Genomic DNA, 20046 nt, shown 5'->3' with positions numbered 1-20046 from the left:
TCTCTATCACTTCTGTCCCCATCTCTATCACCTTTGTCCCCATCTCCATCTCCTCTGTCGCCTCATCTCTATCACCTCTGTCCCACCATCTTCTCATTTGCTCCCCACACTTCTCCCCCTAGCACAGTGAGCTTCATCTCCGACCCCATAACCTCCAACAACCCCATCAAGTCTTTACCTCTATGAGGGACAGGGTCTTGAGCTCTGAAACCTCAAAGTCTCTATCAACCCCAACTGGCCTGCAGTCTGCCCAGACCTCCTTCTGCCCCAGCGAGGACAGTCCGGGAATTCTTGCAGCCCACAGTCTCCTCTCCCACCCTCATAACCCTCTCTCCCAATGGCCAGGATGGCTCCAGATCAACCAAGGAGGATAAGGACAAAGAGCAATCTCCCAGGCTGGCCCAGCAGGGCTCCCTGCCACCAGCTGCCCGGCTCCCAGCCCCTCTGGCTGACCACAGTAAGGAACGGATCTCCTCAACCATCCCTGCCTCCTCTCTGGCCTCCTCCAGGACCTTGACCTAGGGATCGAGAGACCCAGGATGAGGTGGTGCCTGACAGCTGCCCCTCCTTCCCTAGGGTACCAGGCGCAGGACCCTACACGCCACTGGAGCCCCTTGCCCTCTGAGGACTTCGGCAACCCTGGTAAGGAATTTCAAGGCCCTCCCCTCTGATTAGTGTGCAGAACTGGGGAGAGCCAGGGGTCGGGGCCAGCTAGCCTTTGTCTTTCCCCCAAAGCACCCAGCCCCAATAACAAAAGCTAACATTCACTGAGGGCTTAGTTTATGCCAGGCATCTTTCGAAGCTTTCCCCGCAGCCTGGTGAGATAGATACTGCCATCATGCCCACTTTACAGAGACAGAAACCCAAGGCCGAGGTTAAGAACCTGGCCCCAAATCACACAGTTAGTAGCCCTGGGAAAGTTACTAGCGGGTCACAGCTCCTAAGTGGCAGTGAGACATCAGAATCCAAGGGCCTGACTGCAGAGCCCCCAACCCTAACTGCTGAGCATCGTTCTGGCCCCTCACATGGAGCCTACTGTGTTGTTGTTGTTGTTTCTATCAGCATTAAAATATTTGCTGGGCAGGAGCTCCTAGAATCCCAGAGGTTAGGACTGGAAGGGCCCTAGTGCCACGCCCCAATTGTACAGATGGCCCCAGATCCTATCCTTTTGACCATGGAGCTCAACTACCAGTTCATTTATAGTGGAAGCTACTGCCATTTACTACTACTAGAGTTATTATTTCTCCGGAGGGAGCACCCCAAATTCCCGAGGTGGGGGCAGGCAGGACCTGGGGCTGGGGGGTGGTCAGTGCTGGGGCCGCTAACACCCCGCAGATTGCTAGCTGCACGTGCGGCTGTTCTACGGCGCGAAGCTGGTGCGTGAAGCCACCGCGCGCACGGCCGGGGCTGCCGCCTGAGTTCCCGGGCGGTCCCCGAGGCCGAGCGCCTGCTAGGGCCGCCGCCGCGCCTCGCGCAGGTCCGCTTCCCGGAGCCCGGCGCCCGCGAGCTGCAGCGCTTGGGGCGGCACCCGGGGCGGGGCGTGCTCGCCGAGCGCCTGTGCCGGGGCCGCGGGTACCCGCCGGGCCCGCTCCGCCCGCACCGCGCGCCGCCCGACAAGCTGGAGCGCGGGCGCACCTGCCAACTGCTCGACACGCGCCGCTTCCTCGAGGGTAAGAGCGCGACGGCCGGGCCGCTGGCGGCGTGGGACAGAGTGGCTGGGCACGAGGGGCGTGGGCAAAGGCACGGGAGCAGGGGAGAGTGGGCACATGAGATGTGAGCACGGGGGGTGGGGGATGGGCTTATGCATTCTGGGTTTGGGGTGGACGTTGAAACAAAGGACGTGACGCACGAGCACCAGGAGTGGGAACGAATGTGGGCATCGGGGGACCTGGGCACAGATAGAGACATAGGTTATGGGGAGTGTAGGCACGGGGCAGGCTTGGAGCATTGGGTGTGGGACATGAGCATAAGACTTGGGCACGTGTATTGGCATAGGGCGCTAAGCGTAGGCTGGGCATTAGGGCACTGGGCACTCGGTAGGCATAGGTGAATGGCAGTGGACATGGGCTGGGGGTGAAGGTGTGACGGTGAGCATAGGACCACAAGGCACAGGGGATGAGCACTGGAAGTGGGCACAGATGTGGGACATGAGACAGGTATAGGGATGTGGAAATGGGCATAGGGCATGGGCACACAATGGGGATGTGGCCTTATCGGACAGGGGCGTGGGATAGAAGCACAGGGTGGGCACCAGGTGGGACTCCTAAGCCCCCAGTCTTGGTGCCCGTAGAATTGCGTGCCCACCTTCAGGATGGTCGCCAGGAGCCCGAGTACCAAATCCGTCTGTGCTTTGGCGAGGAGTACCCAGGGCCCCCAGACCAGCCCGAGGAGCGGCTCATCAAGGCCCACGTGAGTCACCTCCCACTCCAGCGAAGAGCCACACCTTTCAGTCACCTCCAACAGCCCCTTACCGACTCCCTCCAGTCCTCAGCTCCTAACCCGATGACCCTCTGGTCTGTAGGACCCTGCACATAAAGTGCCTGTGGGGTGGGGACTGTCACTGGGACTGTGACTTCCCACTGGAACATACGGGGGGGGCGCGCTGAGAGAGTTGGTTCATTGCCCCTCCCACCCTCACAGGTGGAGCCAGTCTTCACCAGTGAGCTCTTCCTGCACTCAAGCACCACTAGGGTGGTATCCCAGCGGTGGCAGGTCCCCAGCCCAGCATCGCCGATGGCGTCACTCACCTGCTCATGCAGCTGAGTCAGCAGTAAAGGGTCACTTCCTCCTCTCCTACCATCCGAAGTCACCCCGCTCCCGCGAGTGCGGACCCCACCCCAGACCTGCCCGTGGACTTGGGGCTGCCCATTGCCCAGGTCAGTGGGGACGGGGGAAGCAGATCCGCGCCCTTCAACCTCTCCGCCGCAGAGATGCAGCCCTGGAGCGCGTGGGCGGACGGCACACAGCTGGGCCTGGGAAGTCAGGAGGAAACCAAACTCGACCTTGAGCTTCTGGAAACAGCAATTAGGGCAGAAACAAGACTTCATTTCTCGTTGGGAGCCCAACAGGTCTGTGGTGATATACCTGCGAGCCCGCTTTACCTGCAACTGATTCATTATAAGGTTTGCTTAAAGCTGGGTTTACCGATAATTAGATCCTCAGGGATTAGAGAGAAGCCAGACAGTAACAGAATTGCCTGGCCTCTAAGGGGCTCTGAGTTTCCAGACCCATCCTCCCACCTGCTACTAGTCTCTATTCTTATGTGGCCAGGGAGGGCTCCCACAGCAGAAAACTTGGCCTGAACTGGGGGTTTGGGGGTTGACAACTGAACCACCAGCACCAGTAGATACTGTGTTTGAAGGAATTCAGGCTGAGTCCCAAACACAGCCCTAGGGCAGAAGCTAATGTCGGAGGCTTTGCAAACTGCAAGTTGTAGGAAGTCCTTGAGAATTGGAAGGGAGCCCCTTCAACCATGAAGGCAACTTGCCTTGGCGGGAAATTCACTGTTTCCTGCCCCAGATATCAGACCTTGTTTCCCTTTTTGATTTCTGACTTTATAGAGATTCTCTTACAGATGGCAACATAATAAATCTCTGTTAGTGATACATTAATATGCCTCTTTTATGGTGGGGGAGAGCTGTATGCTTCGGCAAAGGACAGAAGTCAATCAGATCACTGTTTTTTATTTATTCAACAAACATTGATTGAGCACCCACTCGGCTTCCAGGCCAGTGCTGGACAAAACAGCACATCCCTGCTGTCTTGGGGTTCATAGCCTGTGTTCCAGTGGGGGTCCAGTGACTGTCCTGTCTCCCTGCTTCTCTCCTATAGAAAGGGTGGTGTTAAGGAGTTATAGAATACTAGATTCAAATCCCAACTTTGTGATTCACTAGCTGTGTGACCTCAGGCAAGTCACTTAAACTTTCTGAGGCGTAGATTCTGCATCTATTCAAAAGAAGCCATGAAGGGCTGTAGAGCAGGGTTGGTCCAAGGAGTAAATGCAGAGAGAGAAGGCAAGTTGTCAGGAGGCTGACATGGGGAGTGGCACACAGTAGGTGTCCTCTGACTTGGTTACTTATGGGTGGGAGAGCATTGACAGGGAAGACCTGACTGCCCTAGGCTTCACTGGCCCAAGGCCCAAGGCTGCAGCTGATGGGTAGCCTCGGTTCAGAGTGACATTCCTGAGTCACATCCAAACCCCTACTCTGTGCTAGACTCTTGGAGGGTGCTGGATGCCGTGTAAGGGGGCCTGTTGCCTCCTGACCACAGTATGGACAGCTGAAGAGTCGCCAGCTCCAGTTTAGAGATGGGAAACTGAGGCTCGGCCAAAGTCAGGGACTTGCTTGAAAAGCCTCTTGGGAGGTGGTGGGGGAATGTCTCTGCCCAGATGGCTGTCCTCCCCACACCAGTCACTAGAGGGCGCCGGAGCTCAGCACACGCGGTTTGGCGGTTCTCACCACCTCGGTGGCGCCCGCCCCCAAACGCCCGGGAGCTAGTGTGACCCCAGGGGCTGCACCCTGCTGGGAGGAGAAAGTAGACCTCAGGCCTGGAAGAAGGAGGGGAGAAAAGGGGGAGCTAGAGGCGGGGATTTGAGGACCCCTGGGGCTTTTCCCACCCGGGGTCCCCAGTTCTCCAGCTCAGCCCCTTTGCATCTGCCTAGTCTCTCTCCTCAGTGTGCCTCTCTCTGTCTCTCTGCCCTCGTCCCTTGTGTCTGTGCTGTGTCTCCCTCTGCATCTTCCTCTTTCACCCTCTCTCTGTACACTGATTTCTCTCAGTGATTCTTTCTCTGGGTGGTGTGTGCGTGTGCGCGGCTGGCTCTGTGTGTCTCTGTTCTCTCTGCCTTATCTTCGTCTCTCCGTGTGTGTCTCTGCCTCTGTCTCGCGGTGCGTGTCACTGTTTCTCTTGCTATGTCTCTACCTCTCTGTGTCTTTCTCTCTTTTGGTTTCTCTGTCTCTGTCTCGCTCGGTTGCCTGTGCTGTCCCTCGCAGCCACCACCACCCAGCACGTGGGGGCTGAGGGTCGCGGTGTCCTCCCTCCTATTTCCTCACCCCGGCAGCAGCGGCTCCCAGCTTCCCAGTGCGGGCCTCCGTGCCCGCCCCTCTCGGGCCTGGCGGCAGGGAGGGGGCTGAGGGAGGAAGGGAGGGCAGCCTGGTGGGCCCACCCCTTTTTGCCTTTCCAGGCTGGGAGGCTGGGCCAGTGGGCCTTTTAACCAGCCCGGGCAGGCTGTGCCGGACACCGGGCCTGGACGCCTGTGCCTGGCCCCTCCGTGGTCCCAGCAGCCGCCAGCCCCGGCCAGCATGCAGCAGCAGCCCCTACCCGGGCCCTTGGCCCCTGCGGCCGAGCCCACCAAGCCTCCCTACAGCTACATCGCTCTGATCGCCATGGCCATCCAGAGCTCACCGGGGCAGCGGGCCACACTCAGTGGCATCTACCGCTACATCATGGGCCGCTTCGCCTTCTACCGCCACAACAGGCCCGGCTGGCAGAACAGCATCCGCCACAACCTGTCACTCAATGAGTGCTTCGTCAAGGTGCCCCGCGATGACCGCAAGCCGGGCAAGGGCAGCTACTGGACGCTGGACCCTGACTGCCACGACATGTTTGAGCACGGCAGCTTCCTGCGCCGACGCCGACGCTTCACCCGGAGAGCAGGTGCCGAGGGAGCCAAGGGCCCTGCCAAGGCACGTCGTGGACCCCTCAGAGTGAGCAGCCCGGATCCAGGAGTCCCCGACGCCATGACTGGCAGGCCGTGCCCCTTCCCACCGGAGCTGCCCGAGCCCAAGGGCTTAAGCTTTGGGGGTCTGGTGGGGGCCTTGCCGGCTAGCATGTGCCCAGCAACCCCGGATGCCAGGCCCCGGCCGCCCACGGAGCCCAAAGAGATGCCCACACCTAAGCCTGCAGGCCCAGGGGAGCTCCCTGTGGCCCCCTCGTCTTCCCCGTGCCCAGCATTTGGCTTTCCTGCGGGCTTCTCTGAGGCGGAAGGTTTTAGCAAGGCCCCCACGCCCATCTTGACCCCCGAGGCAGGCATCGGGAGCAGCTACCCGTGCCGGCTGCAGGCACTGAATTTCTGCATGGGGACTGATCCAGGCCTTGAGCACCTCTTGGCCTCAGCAGCCCCCTCTCCGGCACCACCCACCCCTCCAGCCTCACTCCGGGCGCCGCTTCCCCTGCCAGCTGACCCCAAGGAACCCTGGGTTGCAGGAAGTTTCCCTGTCCAGGGAGGCTCCAGCTACCCATTGGGGCTGACCCCCTGCCTATACCGGACACCAGGAATGTTCTTCTTTGAGTGAAGCCAGCCTGGCCTCAGGCAGTCCCTGCAGGTCCCCTGCCAACCACACCCTCCAGGCTGAGCCTGACTCAAGGATCTGGGGAGGTTTCAAGAGACCCAGGCCTGACAAGCCAACGACCGGGACAGGAAGCCAAGATTGGAGTAGTGAACACTCAGCCAGCCTCGGCGCCTCCGGACAGACTTGAGGGAGAGGGGAGGCAGGGCCCCCTTGGGATTTACTCTGTGGCTCTCAGGGCCAATAAAACCAGTGTGATGGATGAGGGTCAGCTTCCTGGATGGTTGGGGGCTGAGGGCCGGGACGCCTGGTTCTGTGTGCGGTGGCTGTGGTTGGGGGATTTCGGGGCAGGGGACCCTGGATGGAAATGTCCCATATGAGGCTTTCTCCTGCTGGGGACTTTCTCAGGGAGTTTCCCAGGAAGGTGGAGGAAGAGGGAGCAGGGAATAGGGAAGAGAGAAAAGGAGTGTAGCCAAGAGACACCCGGCAGGGGGTGAAGCTGGGCTGGCCTGAGGGGCTAATTCTCCAGCCCCAAGCTCTGTCACTCAGCACCCCCCTCCCCCATTACAAGTGGTCAGAATAACTGTGACCATTTGTGGCATTTATTCTGTCCTGGGCTTGTCTATATCCTTTCACCGAGCCCTGTGCAATTTGGAATGTTATCCCCATTTTACAGTGGTGGAAACTGAGGCTCAGAGAGTTTGGGGTCCAGATGGCAAATGAGTAACTATACCCCCAGCCCCTGTCCCGCAGTCTGAGTGAGGACACAGAGGTGGCACACAGGGTAGGAGCAGAGCTGGTGTAGACCGCCAGAGCGGGAGGGGCTTTTATGGAATTCTGGAACGCTATTACAAAAAAGGCACCCGGACCCCTTGCATAGGCAGGGAAACCGAGGCTCAAAAGGCAGGCACCAGGCCCCTTGTCTGCATTTCCCACATGAATGAGGGATCTCCCTGAGCCCCCAGCTCTCCAAAGGCCTCCTGATGACTCTTTAAGAAAGCATTTCTGTCTGCGGGGGAGTGGGTGGCTGTCCTGGGTACAGATCAGAAGTGACTGAGCCCTGACCTTTGGCCTCTTCTAGCCTCCCCCCTTGGGCAGAAGCAGGAGAAATGGGTATACTCATGGCCCCTATCAGAGGAAGAGACTCAGGGATCTGAAACCTCCCTGTCCCCACACCCTTCAATACCCAGAGTTGCTGAGGCAAAGGGCTTCCTTCTGGAAGCCTTGGTACCCCCATCTGGATCCTGGGTAGAGGGAGAAAAGAAAGAGGCCAGGGATACTGGGGGAACCCCCTTTCTGGCATTTGGTGTAAGGGCCTGATGGGTCTCTCGTCCCACGAGGTGACACCCAGGGGGCTGGAGACTCCTTGGTCGGGCAGGCAGCCCAGTCCCTCCAGAGGCCCTCACTCAGGCAGGCAGCCGTGCTGATTTCAGTCTCTGCTGCTCCCTCCTCCCTCAGCAGGTCCCCTGGGGCCTGGGCGGAAGCGAGCCCGGCTGGACAGTCCCAACTGTCTGGTTCCCACAGACTCCAGAGCCTGCAGGGTCGGGGCTCACTGTGGCCGGAAGGGGTTGGGAAAATGCCTGGCCAGCTGTGGGGCCCCTCCCCACCATGCACGCCGGGCACCAACCTGGAATCCATCTAGCAATGGAGAGAAGAAGAGAGGGTCTGTCCCGTCTCATCACATGCAGAAAGCCTCATGGGCCAAGAGTACAGCGAAGTTCTGTGTGAGTGGGGCGTGAGTGAGGAGAGGGGAAGGAGATGCTTATGTGGGTTTGTTCCAAGGTGTGTGCTTGTGTGTGCGTGCGCGCGCGCGCGTGTGTGTGTGTGTGATGCACAGAGACAAACAGATAGTTACAGAGACAGGGACAAACAGATTCAGGGGGATAAGTGTTCTTTTTCAGTTGGGTCAGGGAAAGAGGCCTCTGCCGGGCAATGTTCCCTGTGGTGCATTCCTGTGGAGACCTGGTGACCCCAGTCCCTTCCCAGCCTGTGTCCTGAGCTTGTAGGAGCCTGGAGAGGCTGGCCTGACTAGGGAGCCCCCACCTCTGCATCCTGCTCCAGCCATCCTCTAAGGAGCTTGGCATCTGAACTGGGGTGGGGGCTTGGGGAAAAGGAAGTCACGTCCCACCCTTTGCCCTGAGGAGACGTACCAAAAAGGATCAATCACAGCTGGTGCACAGACTCAGCTATGGGCCAGAGCCCTCTCTCCATGTCCCTCTCTGACCCCCCAACATAGTCAAGAAGTGAAGACAAGTTCCCTCAGTCCCAATTCCCAAGCAGAGCAGGCACCCTGGGCTCAGTGCCTGCCTTGAACTCGCTGTCTGAACCTGGCTGAGTGCCCATCTCTCTGGGCCCTGATTTCACTCCCTTTGCCCAGCAGGGGTTGGGGAAAGGGCAGCCTGCCTCTGAGTCTGGGTCCCAGGGGAGGGTCTGACATGGGGGACTGCCTGGAGGGGATCCCATCCCCAGAGGTGCTGGACCAGGAGGCCCAGACACCATGATCTCATGTTGCCCTCTGCTGGCTGCCCAGCCCGGGGACCCCACCCATTGGGCCTCCTGCCCTCACATTCTTTCCATGACCAACAGACGCCCTGTGGCTCCTGCCCGGCCACCCCCACCTGGAGGGGTGGACAGTGCTTAGCAGAGATTCAGAATGCCTAAGCCGGGCCAACCCAGAGAGAGTACCTCAGCACAGATGGACAGCCCAAGGCCAGAGAAGGCAAACAATGTGCCCAAGGTCACACAGCAAAGCAGGAGCAGGTAACCGCTCCGCTACCTTAACTGTGCAGCCCTTAGAGGACAGGGGCTGTCCCATCTGCCTCTGCCTCAGGGACCCTCCTCCTCCCTGGAGGCTTGTCACCTCCAGGAGGGGATCCCAGCCCCTCCAACTCGTCCCCAGCGGGTTAGCGTGGAAAAGCGCGCAGAGCTGCCTTGCAGAGTGGGCTAGATCAAATTCCAACATGGTAGAATCAGGGATATTTAAGAATATTCCAGAGTTTTTAATCACAGCAGCTTAGATTCTTGGAATATATCCTGGAATATCTCCTGCCCACTTTCTGAACCCCCTCTACACCAAGTACCAAGTCACGTGGGGCTCCAGGAAAGGGGAGCCTGCTGCCTTCAGAGGCGGCCCCTTCCCGCCCAGGTCTGGCGGCTCTGAAGCTTCACCTGCTGGTCCTCTGGTCTCTGCTCTCCCTGCCCCCAGGGAGGCCACCCCCACCCGCAGGGCTGGGCCTTCCTCAGACTCCTCCACCCTCCACATCTTATCTCCCTCTGCTCTCCCGCCCACCCGCTTCCTTCCCCGGTTTATGGCATTCCACTGCCCAGAGCTCAACACTCCCCACACCCAGACTGCGCCTGAGCCGGGGGCCTGAGACCCTCACCACTCTGAGGCAGCCACAGCGGTGAGGGAGAAGGGGGAGGCATGTCTGCCTGCAGAAAGTGTATGGGACCTAGCAATCCAGTCTTCAGCCAAAACACCCTGTCCCGACGACACCCGGGTGATTCCCATCTGCCGGGGGCAGTAGGTACAGCGCTAAAAGCAGGAGCTCTGGAGCCCAGCTGCCTAGGTTCAGATCCCAGCTCTGTCACTTCCTAGCTGTGTGGCCTTGGGCAAGTTGCTTCCCCTCTCTGTGTTTTCCCTGTCTATAACATATGGACACGAACAGTGGGAGTCTATGGGGTTGTTGTGAGGATGACATGAGTTAATATTTGCAAAGTGCTTAGAACCCAGTCGGGCACAAGGAAACCGCAATGTGTTTAAATTTTTTAAAAAGTTGGGTCCCAGGGGCAGGTCCCCTTAACCTGATCTACTCCCCAGGAGAAGATGGGGGGATACAGGGGAAGGGAAGACTGTTACAGAGACAGGCTTCGGGTTCAATTCCTGACATCTCCACTTCCTTGCCGTGTGACTTTGAGCAAGTGGACTCACCTCTCTGAGTATCGCTTTCTTCATCTGTAAAATGGGGGTAATGTTGTCAATCCCCAGGACCGGTATGGGGGAAACCTCGTCCCACACACTGTGTACAATTCAGCCAACAAGAATGATATCAGAACATAAGACAGCCCCGCTGGGGGGCCTGGTACCCTCAGCCCAGTCGCTCTGCCCCTTCCTTTGCACGTGGCAAACCTCTGTCCCCGCACAGCCAGAGGGGCCCAATCCCTGTTCCTGCCCCACTGGTAACTGGGTGGTGACAGCGAGGCAGCTGGTGGGGCCAAAGGAAGTGGTTCCAGGCTAAAAACAGGCCAGAGGCCCATTTAGTCACACAGCCAGAATCCTGCCTGGTGGTGCCTGCCTCCTCCTGACCACAGCCCTCAGGGAGCCCTGATCTGTCTTGGATACAAATGAGAGGCTGACCCTCCTGCTCCTGAAGACAGCCAACTCCCTGGTGGTGCTGTTTCCACCTCTCGGCCCTTGCACTTGCTGTCCCCTCCACCTGGAATGCTCCCTCCCTGCTGGCTGACTTCTCAACATCCAGAGGCCAAGTACCACCTGCTCAGAGAGCCTTCCTCACCCCCTTAATTGATTAGATGCTTCCAGATTAGTCGCCATCTCCTGCATCCTATTTGTTTCCTCCACCAGGCACCTACTGCAATGTGGGATTATGCATTTCAAGGCGTGTTCACTTTTCATTGTGTTTCTGACTTTGAATGCAAGCTTCAGGGAGCAAGGGTTGGTCTGCCCTATTCATTGTATCCACTTCCCTAACCTGGCAACCAGCACACAGAAGGCCCTTGATAAAGGTTTGCTGAGTGGATGAATGGAGTCATGGCCACCCACCCTTTCCATTCGCCATGGATTAAATCTCAGAGAAGCCCCCAGGAGCTCGGTGACCTACTCAGAGCAAAAGCCCAAGTTAGGGGCCCGGGCCGTCCGGCTTCGTCCCTGCTAGCCCTACCCTCACTCCAAACTGCCTTTGCACTTGCTCTCCCTTCTGCCTGGAACAGTCTTCTACTAACCCTCAGAGTACACTTTGATCTCTGTTCAAACTCTGTCCTCAGAGAAGCCCTCCCAGACTCTGCCCCCACCCACCCCACCAGCACATTCTAAATTCACTACTGCCTGGTCAGAGTTCTCCCACCTCAAATAAAGCTCCACAAGGCCAGAGACTTTTGTCTCCTGGCTGCTTGCCCCCCAGCACCTAGAATGCTCTCTGGAACACAGGAGGGTCTGGAGACATAGTTGTGGAACAAACAGAAGCTCAGCATCCTGGGCCACCTGTTCTATCCTTATCCCTCGTGTGACGCATTGTTCCTGCGAGGCAGGTATGATAATTACCCCCATTTTACAGACAGGAAACTGAGGCTCAGAGAGGGCAAATAAGTAGATTTGAACCCCGTTCTGTGTGACCTGAGCCCAGTCTCTGTCATGAGCCTGTCCCCCTAGAGGCACATGAGACCTGTGTCTCCCTCTCGTCCCCCCACTTCTCTCAACCGCTCAAGCAGACCTGGCCCAGCCTCCTTCTGGCCTCCCTGCCTCCAGCCTCTCTCTCTCACACTCACTGACCTCGCTGGTTTACAAGGGATCCCTGTAAACCACAGATCTGGCCATGTGCCTCCTTTGCTCAAAACCCTTCCATATCTCCCTATTGCCTCGATTCAGGCTGGCATTTGAAGCCCCTGCCAACTTCTCCAGACTGATTTCCTGCTTCATCATATGTAAAAGCCATACTGGGAGGCTCCAACACAAACTTGCTCTTAGCCACAGCCTTTGGACATGCGATCTCCTCTGCCTGGACCACTGTCCTTGCTCCATCTGGAAAAGGCTTGCCCCTCAACTGCTCTCAGCTTGGATGTCACTTCTGCCACGGGAGAAAAGAGAATAGGAGTTCGTGTCTTCTTCCATGTCTCTCCAGCTTCACCCTAACCCCCAAGCTCCCACCTGGTGGGGTTCCAGAGGGTGTGAGCTCCCTGAGGGTGGGGACCATGACTAATTCACCTCCGGGTTCTAGCTTGGGGCCAGGCCGAGAGCAGGGACTCTCCAAGTAGCTGTGACATGATTGGGCCGTGTCAGAAGTCAGACCACCTTCTTTGCACCGTGACCCCACCATGTACTGGCTGGGGACTCAGGGACTTGTCCATAAACTCCCTGAGCCTCAGCTTCCTCATCTTAATGAAATCCCTAATGAAGATACCCACTCATAGGGTGGGGATAAAATGAGTTCATAAATGGAAATCACTTGCTACAGGGCCCGGTGCTCAGTAAATAACAGCCATTAATGTGCCGAAAGGAACAGGTGCTTGGGCAGCCGTGCGACTGGGAGCTTGGGGCAGGTAGGCACATCCTTCGGGACAGCCCTGGCTGCTGGACACCCTCGGGCCGCCCTGTCACTGGCCGAAGCTTTTCCCACCACTGCCCTGTTGGGTCCAAGGTGGCCAGTGGAATTCAAGGCCACTGGACGCAGACAGGAAGAGGCAGCGTCACCAGGCCCGGCATAATCCAAACCAGATGCGGCCTCAGACCCATGGGGGTGGTCACTGTGGGCCTGGCCAAGGCCCAGAGGCAGGAAATAGCCTTGGAGGAACGCTTTCTGGGCTGGAACCCGCCTGGAGGAGCTGTCCCGTTGAGGGTGTTAACCCTTCTTAGCCCACAAGGGGGTGCCCAGGACACCGGGCAGGGGAAGCTGGTGGCGCTGGCCCCACAAGGCACCACGCACCTTGCAGGGAAGATCGCAGTGTCGTCATTGTAACGGGCACCATGCAGAAGGGGCCCACAACCAAGCACCGTGGTGGGCAGGGCACACCAGGCAAGGGGCAGGGGATGCTCCCAGCCTGGTACCCAGGACTTGAAGAAACACAGCCCAGAGCCTTGGCCCAAAAAGCCATGGATTCACTCCCTCCATCAGGATGGCTCCTCGGGTGAAAAGCTTTTTCCTGAAAGGCCTGTATCCACTGGGGATGGGAGTTCTAGTGATGGTAGTGGGGCCGGGGCCCAGGCCTTTGAAGAGGCAGAAACTCAGCCTCACCGTGACTTTTTCCTGCGTGTGTTCTGTGGCCCTTGGAAGGAACAAATCTCTCTGAACCCCCATTTCGTCACCCATATTGTCGAGTCTATATCCTTTACCTCCAGGGACCAGGGGAGGCCAAAGGAGGCCCCTGATAAACCAAAAAGAGCCTTTCAAGATGCACCCCTGGGAGGTGATAGGACAGAAGCAGTGATCAGGCCTATTCCATGGTTCTGGGTGGGCTTCCTTCCTAGGAAAGGTTAATTTGCTGTATGGCCACGGGCAAGTTACCTTCCCTCTTGGAACCTGTTTCCTCATCTGTGAAATAGGGCGAATGAGCTCCCTATCCCATCTTGCGACTTTCACGAAGGCCTAGGAGTGACAGCGGAGAGCAGAGCCGAGGTTGTCATTTGCATGTTATGGAGGAGGAAATTGAGACCTGTGCTGAGAGTCAGGGGTCCCGGGTTCTAGTCCCAGCTGTTGCTCTCTGCTGAGGGGCCTTCCTCATTTTGGCCTCGGTTTCCCCAGCTGGATCCAGGCCCTGGATCTCTGCTGTGGCTGGACCTCATTTCCTCACCCCCCCCCACCCCTCCCCACGGCTGTGACTCATCCCTCATCATCACGCTGTGTGGCCGAGGCTCGGCCTGGGTGGGGGCCAGCAGTGCTGAGAGAACTCAGAGGAAACCACAGGCCTGGCCCAGCTGGCAGGTGCCGAGCGGGCGGGCAGGCGGGCAAGCGGGCAGGGATCCACGGCCAGGGGGGCCCTTGTCTGTAAGCACAAGTCCCACCAAGAACCCCAACCCAGGTTCCCCAGGCCCCCCAAACCCTGAGTGTAAGACCCACCGGGCTGAGACCCCCAAAGTCTGCCCCAGCTCACTCCATGTGGCACCTGCTGCAGAGGGAGGCTGCACCCATCTGCTGGTATAGGGCAGGGGTGAGGGTGACAACCCCAGCCCTGTCCTCCAGGCCAGTATTCATGGAGTCAGGGGAGGTAGGCATGAACAGGGTCCTGGTCTGTGGTCAAGTCCAAGATTTCTCAAGAGGCGGGTGGTGCAGCACTTAAGAGCAGGGGCTCTGGGCCCATACTGTCTGGGTACCAGTCCTGGCTCGGCCTTCGACTTGCTGTGCGACCCTAAGCAAGGGGCTTAACCTCCCTGAGGCTTGGTTTGCGCATCTGAGAAATGGGCCTAACACCATGCCTGCTGGGCAGTCAACGTGATCACGAACACGTGGAGCTGGAGCAGGGCTGGTACCCAGCACGCGCCATGCACGAGAACGGCTGTCGCTGCCGCACCTGCTGGAACCCATTCACCCCAAGCAGGCAGACCAGCTGCCCCAGTGAGGCCAGTCCCACTTCTGACTCAGTTGTCCTCACAGCCAGAAAGGCTGTGCCCTCTTCGGGTCAAGCTCTCCCGCCCTCTGGGCTGCCCTCTGCAGCAGATGGAGCCCCCTCCCCCACACTGCAGGCCCCGGGCTGGAAAGAGCAGAGAACAGCTCTCTCCCCCAAGGCCTCTGGGGAGACCCCCGTCACTGCAGGTCCAGCAAAGGCGCCACAGGCCTGCCCAAACCTCTGGCTCCTCCTGGAGACTCTGCTTTCTGCTGACACCTTGTTCTGCGGAGAAGCAGGGTGGGCTCGTGCGCAGAGCCTTGCTCTGGGAGACCAGAGTTCAAGCTCCAGCTTCTGACTTGTTGAAGAGCCTTCAAGTTCCTTCCCCTCTCTAAGCCTCAGTTTCCGCCCCCGCCCCCCCACATAAAATAGAAATAATAATAAGGTCCACCTCATAAGCTTGCTGTGAGGGATGAGTTAATACCCGTACAGGCACTTAAATGGAGCCTTGCCACCCAGTAAGCGCCCAGTACCTGTTGGATGGTGCTGTGACAGAGGAGCAAACTGAGGCCCAAAGTGGGGAAGCCGCTTGTCCAGAGCCTGGGCTGGGCAGCCTGGCCCCTGAGGCTGCACCGGGGGCCACCACGCCGCGCCCTGAAGGGCCCCTCGAGGGCCCGGCCCACAGCAGCGCTCGGCGAACGGTGGTCATCTCTGACCTCACCCAAGTGCATGCACACACCCAGGGAAGGAAGCCACATCCAACCTGTACATTTATTTACAAGGCACAAGCTGAGAGCAGGTGGGGGACTGCCCGATGGCTTTCCCACTCCTCCTGGGCCTGCTGACCCCATCATCCGAAGCCATGGGTGACCCTGGGGGTGAGGGCCCCGAGTGGCTGGGCTGGGCCCGCCTGGCCCTCAGGCAAGCTCAGGGGTGGTCTCCCTGTCCCCCAGGCCTCTCCCCTCCCCCTCTGCCAGGCCTGGGCTGGGCGTCTTTCTCTCACACAGAGTTCCTGTGTGTTGGTGGTCGTCAGGAAGGTGGGCGGGGGCCGGGCCGGGCCAGATGGTGTGTACTCGGCCTTATCTGTTGGGAGTGGGGAGGAGGGTGGGGGCATGGAGGTCCTCTTTCACAAAGCCTGCTCTGTCTCCCCTGGCAGCTGGGCCTCAGGAATTGGCCTTGCTACCTTCCTGCCCCACCAAGGGCCTCCCATCCACAACTGCAGAAGCCCCGCATGCTGGGACCCCCAGCCTTCCCGTTCCAGCTAGGAGCAAGCCCAAGCCAGGGATGCCCCAGGTGAGGCCAAGCAGGGGTCACCAGGGCAGCAATTCCAAGAGGGGGAGCCAGGGAGGGAACAACAGGGCCTGTGGCATCTGGGCTGTGGCTGACGGGGCCGGGGCCCTGTCTGGGGAGGCATTAGCAGGATCGATTCAGGCCACATCTGAGGCGGCTCACGTCGGGGAAGCAGTCACTGCGTGGGGTCGTGGGGAGCCCCGAGCCTCCCAGCCTGGCGCAGCCTTGTCCTAGCCAGCCCACCCTGGGGATCTGGCCTGTCTGCTCTGGCCTTCTGGGCTGTGTGGCCTCAGCCCCGGCCACCGTGCGGCTGCGTCCAGGCCTCAGCCGCTCCTGGGGCTCAGACCCCCAGAGCCATGAGTGCCCCCGAGCTGCTGATCTTCTTGAAGCGGTTTGCAGCACTGACAGCAATGAAGTTTTTCTGGGGAACGAGGGAGAAGGATCCCAGTCAGCCTCGGGGCAGAGGAGAAACTGGCACCGCAGAGCGGCTCCTAAGACCACCTTCATTCCCCAAAGGCCAGAGGCTAGAGAGGGTGCAGTACCCAGAATGGCCACAGGAGGTGCCATGATACTATATCTTCCAGGACCCCTTCCTTCATTCAACAGGTAGGGCAGCCAGACCTGAGCACCTCTCTGCTCTAGATGCTCCGATGGTTCTTATTTCGCTCCAACTAAAATGTAAGCCCCTTGCCATGGCCAATGAGTCCCTCCACCCCCTGCTTCCCATTCCTCTCTGCCTTCAACTCCCTTCACCCCTTGCTCATCCCACTCCAGCCTTACTGGCCTCCTAGCTGTTCCTCATGCTTGCCAACCATGCTTGTGCCTCAGGGCCTTTGCACTGGCTGTTCCCTCTTCCTGGAACACTCTTCTTCCCAGTACCAGCATGGCTCACTCCTCACCTCCGTCAGGTTTTTTGTTCACATGTTCCTTCTCAGTGGGCCCTTCCTGACCACCCTACTTAGAAGTGCAGCCTCTCGCCTGGCACTCCTGACCATCCTTACTTTTTTCTAGAGCCCTTCCTTAACCCCTTCTAATAACTCCCCACCCTCTATCTAAAGTAAGTCCACAAAGACTAAAATCCTTGTCTCTTTTGTCCACTGGTATACTCCTGGTGCCTAAAAGTAGTAGATGCTCAATAAATATTTGTAAAATGAAGGGAAGGGGCCTGTAATGGGGTCAGAGATCTTTTCCTGAGCCCGAGCTTCAAATGGACACCCCTCCCCAGGGTGGAGGTGGTGGGTGGAGGGTCACTGCTCCAGGACAGGAACCAGAACAAAGAGATAAAAGCCAACCCTGTTTTCCAGACAGGGCTAGGCCTGGTCCATAGAAGCTGCCAAGGCAGGGCTGGTGGGGCCTGGGATCTGCCAGGAGCTCTTCCCGCCTGCAGCCCCTCCCACCTCCCCACCCGCCCAGTGGTACCTTCCAGCGCCTCTTCATGAGGTATTTCTTAAGCAAGATCTGGGACTTAAGGCGTCGGTTACAGCGCTTGGCTTTCTCTGCCAGGTTGTTGAGCCAGGGGTGGGCAAGACACTGGGCAGCGCTCATCCGGGCCCTGTGGGAGGGGCAGTGTGGTGAGGGCGGGCGCACGCCTGTGAAGCACCAGAACCCGGCCGGCCCCGGCCTTCTTCCTGCCCTGCCCGTGCACAGGCACACACGCACGCGCACGCACACACACGTACACACACATATGCACACACACAGACACACACAGACACACTGGGCTTGCACACACGGGGGCTGTGTCCTCATGTGAGCCTCACATCTGGTCCTTGACAAGGAGGCTGGAGACGAAGTCTTTGGCCTCGTCGGACACAGCCTCAAAGGTGTCGCCGTCAAAGCTCCAGTCGGCACAGAGGACGTTGTTCAGGGTCTCTGTGTCATCGTCTCCCAGGAAGGGCGAGAGGCCGCTCAGCCTGGAGAGATGGGGTGTCAGGGGATAGGGAGGGGAGATGGGAGATACTGAGTCACCTTTGGGGGCTCAAGGGTTGGAGGCAGATCCTGGGAGGCAGCACCATGTGCTGAAAAGAGCCCCGGCCTCCTGAGGGGCACAGACCCGGGTTTGAGTCTGGCTGGGTGACCTTGGGCAAGTCAGTTCCCCTCTCTGAGCCTCACTCTTCTCATCTGTAAAATGGACATAATCATCCCGGCTTCCCAGGGTTACAGTGAAGAAGAGGAATGATGAGTGTACAAAAAAATGTCTGCTGCCCCCTGCGCCCACCCTGGGTCATCAAGGATCTGCTGTCCAGGAACCTGGACTAGGACACTATGCCTTTAGGGGCCTTCATTTCTCCATCTACAAAATGGGTACAAAGTTCCCCTTTCCTGGTTCCCCCTAGCACACCCAAAAACCCTGACCGAGCGAGTGCGGAGGTAGAACCCACCTCACCAGGACCCCAAGGCCAATTTTGGCCTCAGCTGCCCACCCATGTGCCCCAACCCCATAGATACCACACTCCCTCAGGACTCACAGCATATAGGTGATGACCCCCATACTCCACATGTCTGTCTTATCGGAGATTTGGTCATAATTCACCACCTCAGGTGACAGAAACTCTGGGGTCCCAAAATTCACCTTCAGCTTCTCATTGGGATTATACCTGGGAGTGAGAGCACGAGCTCAGAGCGCAGCCCCCAGCCCATTCCCCGCACCCTCTGCTCTTCCCCTGTCCCCCGCCCACCTCAGAGGCTTGCCCTGCCCTCCCCACCCACCAAGGGGGTACCTCCGTGCCAGGCCAAAGTCAATGATCTTCACCAAATGGCCCGTGGTGTTGACGCACAGGATGTTCTCTGGCTGAGGAGAAGGGGGTGGCCTGGATTGACCTCTGACCCAGCTCACCCTGCCTCCCCACCCAGGTCCACCCAGGGCCCAGGCTCTCTGGACCAGAGCCCCAGGCTGCCAGAATGGGCAGCCCGTCAGAGACCCCCGGACCTGCCTGCTCCAGGCACAGATGAGGACCCTGAAGCCCTGCGAAGGACGGACTTCCAGGGCAGGGACTGTCCTCTCCCGGCCTCCTTGTCCCCCCGACCCCGCCGGTGTCTAACTAAGGCACCGAGTAAGTGCTCAGCTAAGGCTCCTGGGAATCGTGTGGTCCCAGCACAGATGAGCGTATGAATGACTTTCCTGTGAGGCCAATCCCTCCCTGCTCTGGGCCTCCATTTCCTCCTCACGTGACACGAGGACACAAGGACACAGGACTAATCTGAGGTTGCAAGGCAGAAGCATTTTAAGTAGTTAACAACGGTTAAAAGGCGGGAGACTTCACACAAAAACCCTGCTTTCCTGATCTTCGACACCTCCTGAAACCCCAGAAGCCCTAGCCATGTGGCCACACCTGGTGTGTGTGGCCACTGCCCCCTGAGCCGGGCGCTCGGCCCCCAGTTCCCCAGGTTCTCCGCCGCCCCAGGCCGGGCCCTTGTGATTCATCGGGGCCCCGTGGGCATTTGACTCGAGGTCCCCGACAACGTGCATTCAGAAAGTGCTTTTGGAACGGATGCAACCACTAACGGCCTTCACAGCTCAACCTGGGTGTTCCAGCAAAACAGGGAAAAGAAAAGAAAGGTCCCAGGGTACGATCTTTTGGGGGTGCGAGACAGACTCAGACCTCCTTCTGGAGGACACAAGACTTCCCGAGGAGCCCTGGAAAGGGCCTTCAGGCCGTGGTTCACCCAACTTACTTGACCGTGAGACCCCTTTTTGATGAGAAACTTATTGCTACCCTAAAAAACACATTTCAGGATAAAGAGGCTCAAGACAGCTTCCTCCCGGGGCGCTATGTTTTAACTGGGGACCCTGCTCTGCCCCCAGAGCCACTGGCTTTCACGGGGCACCAGCAGGCCTCCAACGCTGTGTGCAGCTCCGACCAGAAGCTCAGGAGTCACCCTACACTTTCCTTTCCCTGTCTCCTACCCCCTCCCACATCAGCAAATCAGGTTGGCTCCATCCTCGGAACATACCCATTGTCTGGCCACCTCCCATCCCTCCGCCATGGCCTCTGGTGCCAGCCCCCCACCACCTCTGCCCTTGGTCATGACAACCGGCTCCTAGATTCCCTGCTGCCATGTTGGCCCGTTGAAACCCATCTCCTTACCCTCCTGGCTTCCTGCCTGCACAGCTGCCCCCGGGGGCCATCGGAAGGCGCTTACAGCCCGAACAGCTCTGACCAGGAACCAGCCTGGAGCCGGTGTGGGCCGGCCCGGGCCT

General features: G+C 58.7%; 3 protein-coding genes across 6 annotated transcripts in view; 2 read left to right on the top strand and 1 right to left on the bottom strand.

Annotated features, from left to right (window-relative positions):
- Positions 1 to 3611, top strand: part of LOC102739139 (interferon regulatory factor 4) — a 10391-nt gene extending 6780 nt beyond the window's left edge. Inside the window, exons 4-8 of one of the 4 annotated variants that reach the window (XM_081833052.1) lie at positions 346 to 457; positions 577 to 642; positions 1478 to 1670; positions 2291 to 2409; positions 2641 to 2800. In XM_081833052.1, the coding sequence (XP_081689178.1) occupies positions 346 to 457; positions 577 to 642; positions 1478 to 1670; positions 2291 to 2409; positions 2641 to 2663 (513 nt within the window). In that variant the 3' untranslated portion in view covers positions 2664 to 2800. Of the gene's footprint in view, positions 1 to 345; positions 458 to 509; positions 643 to 1477; positions 1671 to 2290; positions 2410 to 2640 lie in introns of all 4 variants that reach the window. The other 3 variants (XM_081833053.1, XM_081833055.1, XM_081833054.1) reach the window with 3 other exon arrangements.
- An 89-nt stretch (positions 3612 to 3700) lies between these two features.
- FOXS1 (forkhead box S1) lies at positions 3701 to 6546 on the top strand. Its single transcript, XM_081833056.1, has one exon. The coding sequence runs from the start codon at positions 5298 to 5300 to the stop codon at positions 6288 to 6290; it is 993 nt and encodes a 330-aa protein (XP_081689182.1). The 5' UTR covers positions 3701 to 5297; the 3' UTR covers positions 6291 to 6546.
- An 8761-nt stretch (positions 6547 to 15307) lies between these two features.
- MYLK2 (myosin light chain kinase 2) overlaps positions 15308 to 20046 on the bottom strand; it is a 13053-nt gene continuing 8314 nt past the window's right edge. The window contains exons 9-13 of the mRNA XM_081833042.1: positions 18566 to 18636; positions 18314 to 18442; positions 17606 to 17758; positions 17265 to 17397; positions 15308 to 16266 (exon numbers count right to left, since the gene is read on the bottom strand). Coding sequence (XP_081689168.1) covers positions 16186 to 16266; positions 17265 to 17397; positions 17606 to 17758; positions 18314 to 18442; positions 18566 to 18636 — 567 coding nt within the window. The 3' untranslated portion in view covers positions 15308 to 16185. The remainder of the gene's footprint in view (positions 16267 to 17264; positions 17398 to 17605; positions 17759 to 18313; positions 18443 to 18565; positions 18637 to 20046) is intronic.

This window comes from Leptonychotes weddellii, chromosome 10 (genome assembly GCF_054177405.1).
Source record: "Leptonychotes weddellii isolate Sample4059 chromosome 10, ASM5417740v2, whole genome shotgun sequence".
Classification (NCBI taxonomy): domain Eukaryota; kingdom Metazoa; phylum Chordata; class Mammalia; order Carnivora; family Phocidae; genus Leptonychotes; species Leptonychotes weddellii.
Note: the sequence above shows the minus strand (reverse complement) of the source record. Positions and strands in the feature narration are given on the sequence as shown.

Coding starts and splice junctions, on each gene's coding strand:
- FOXS1 (XM_081833056.1), top strand. CDS start 5,298: ATGCAGCAGCAGCCCCTACCCGGGCCCTTGGCCCCTGCGGCCGAGCCC.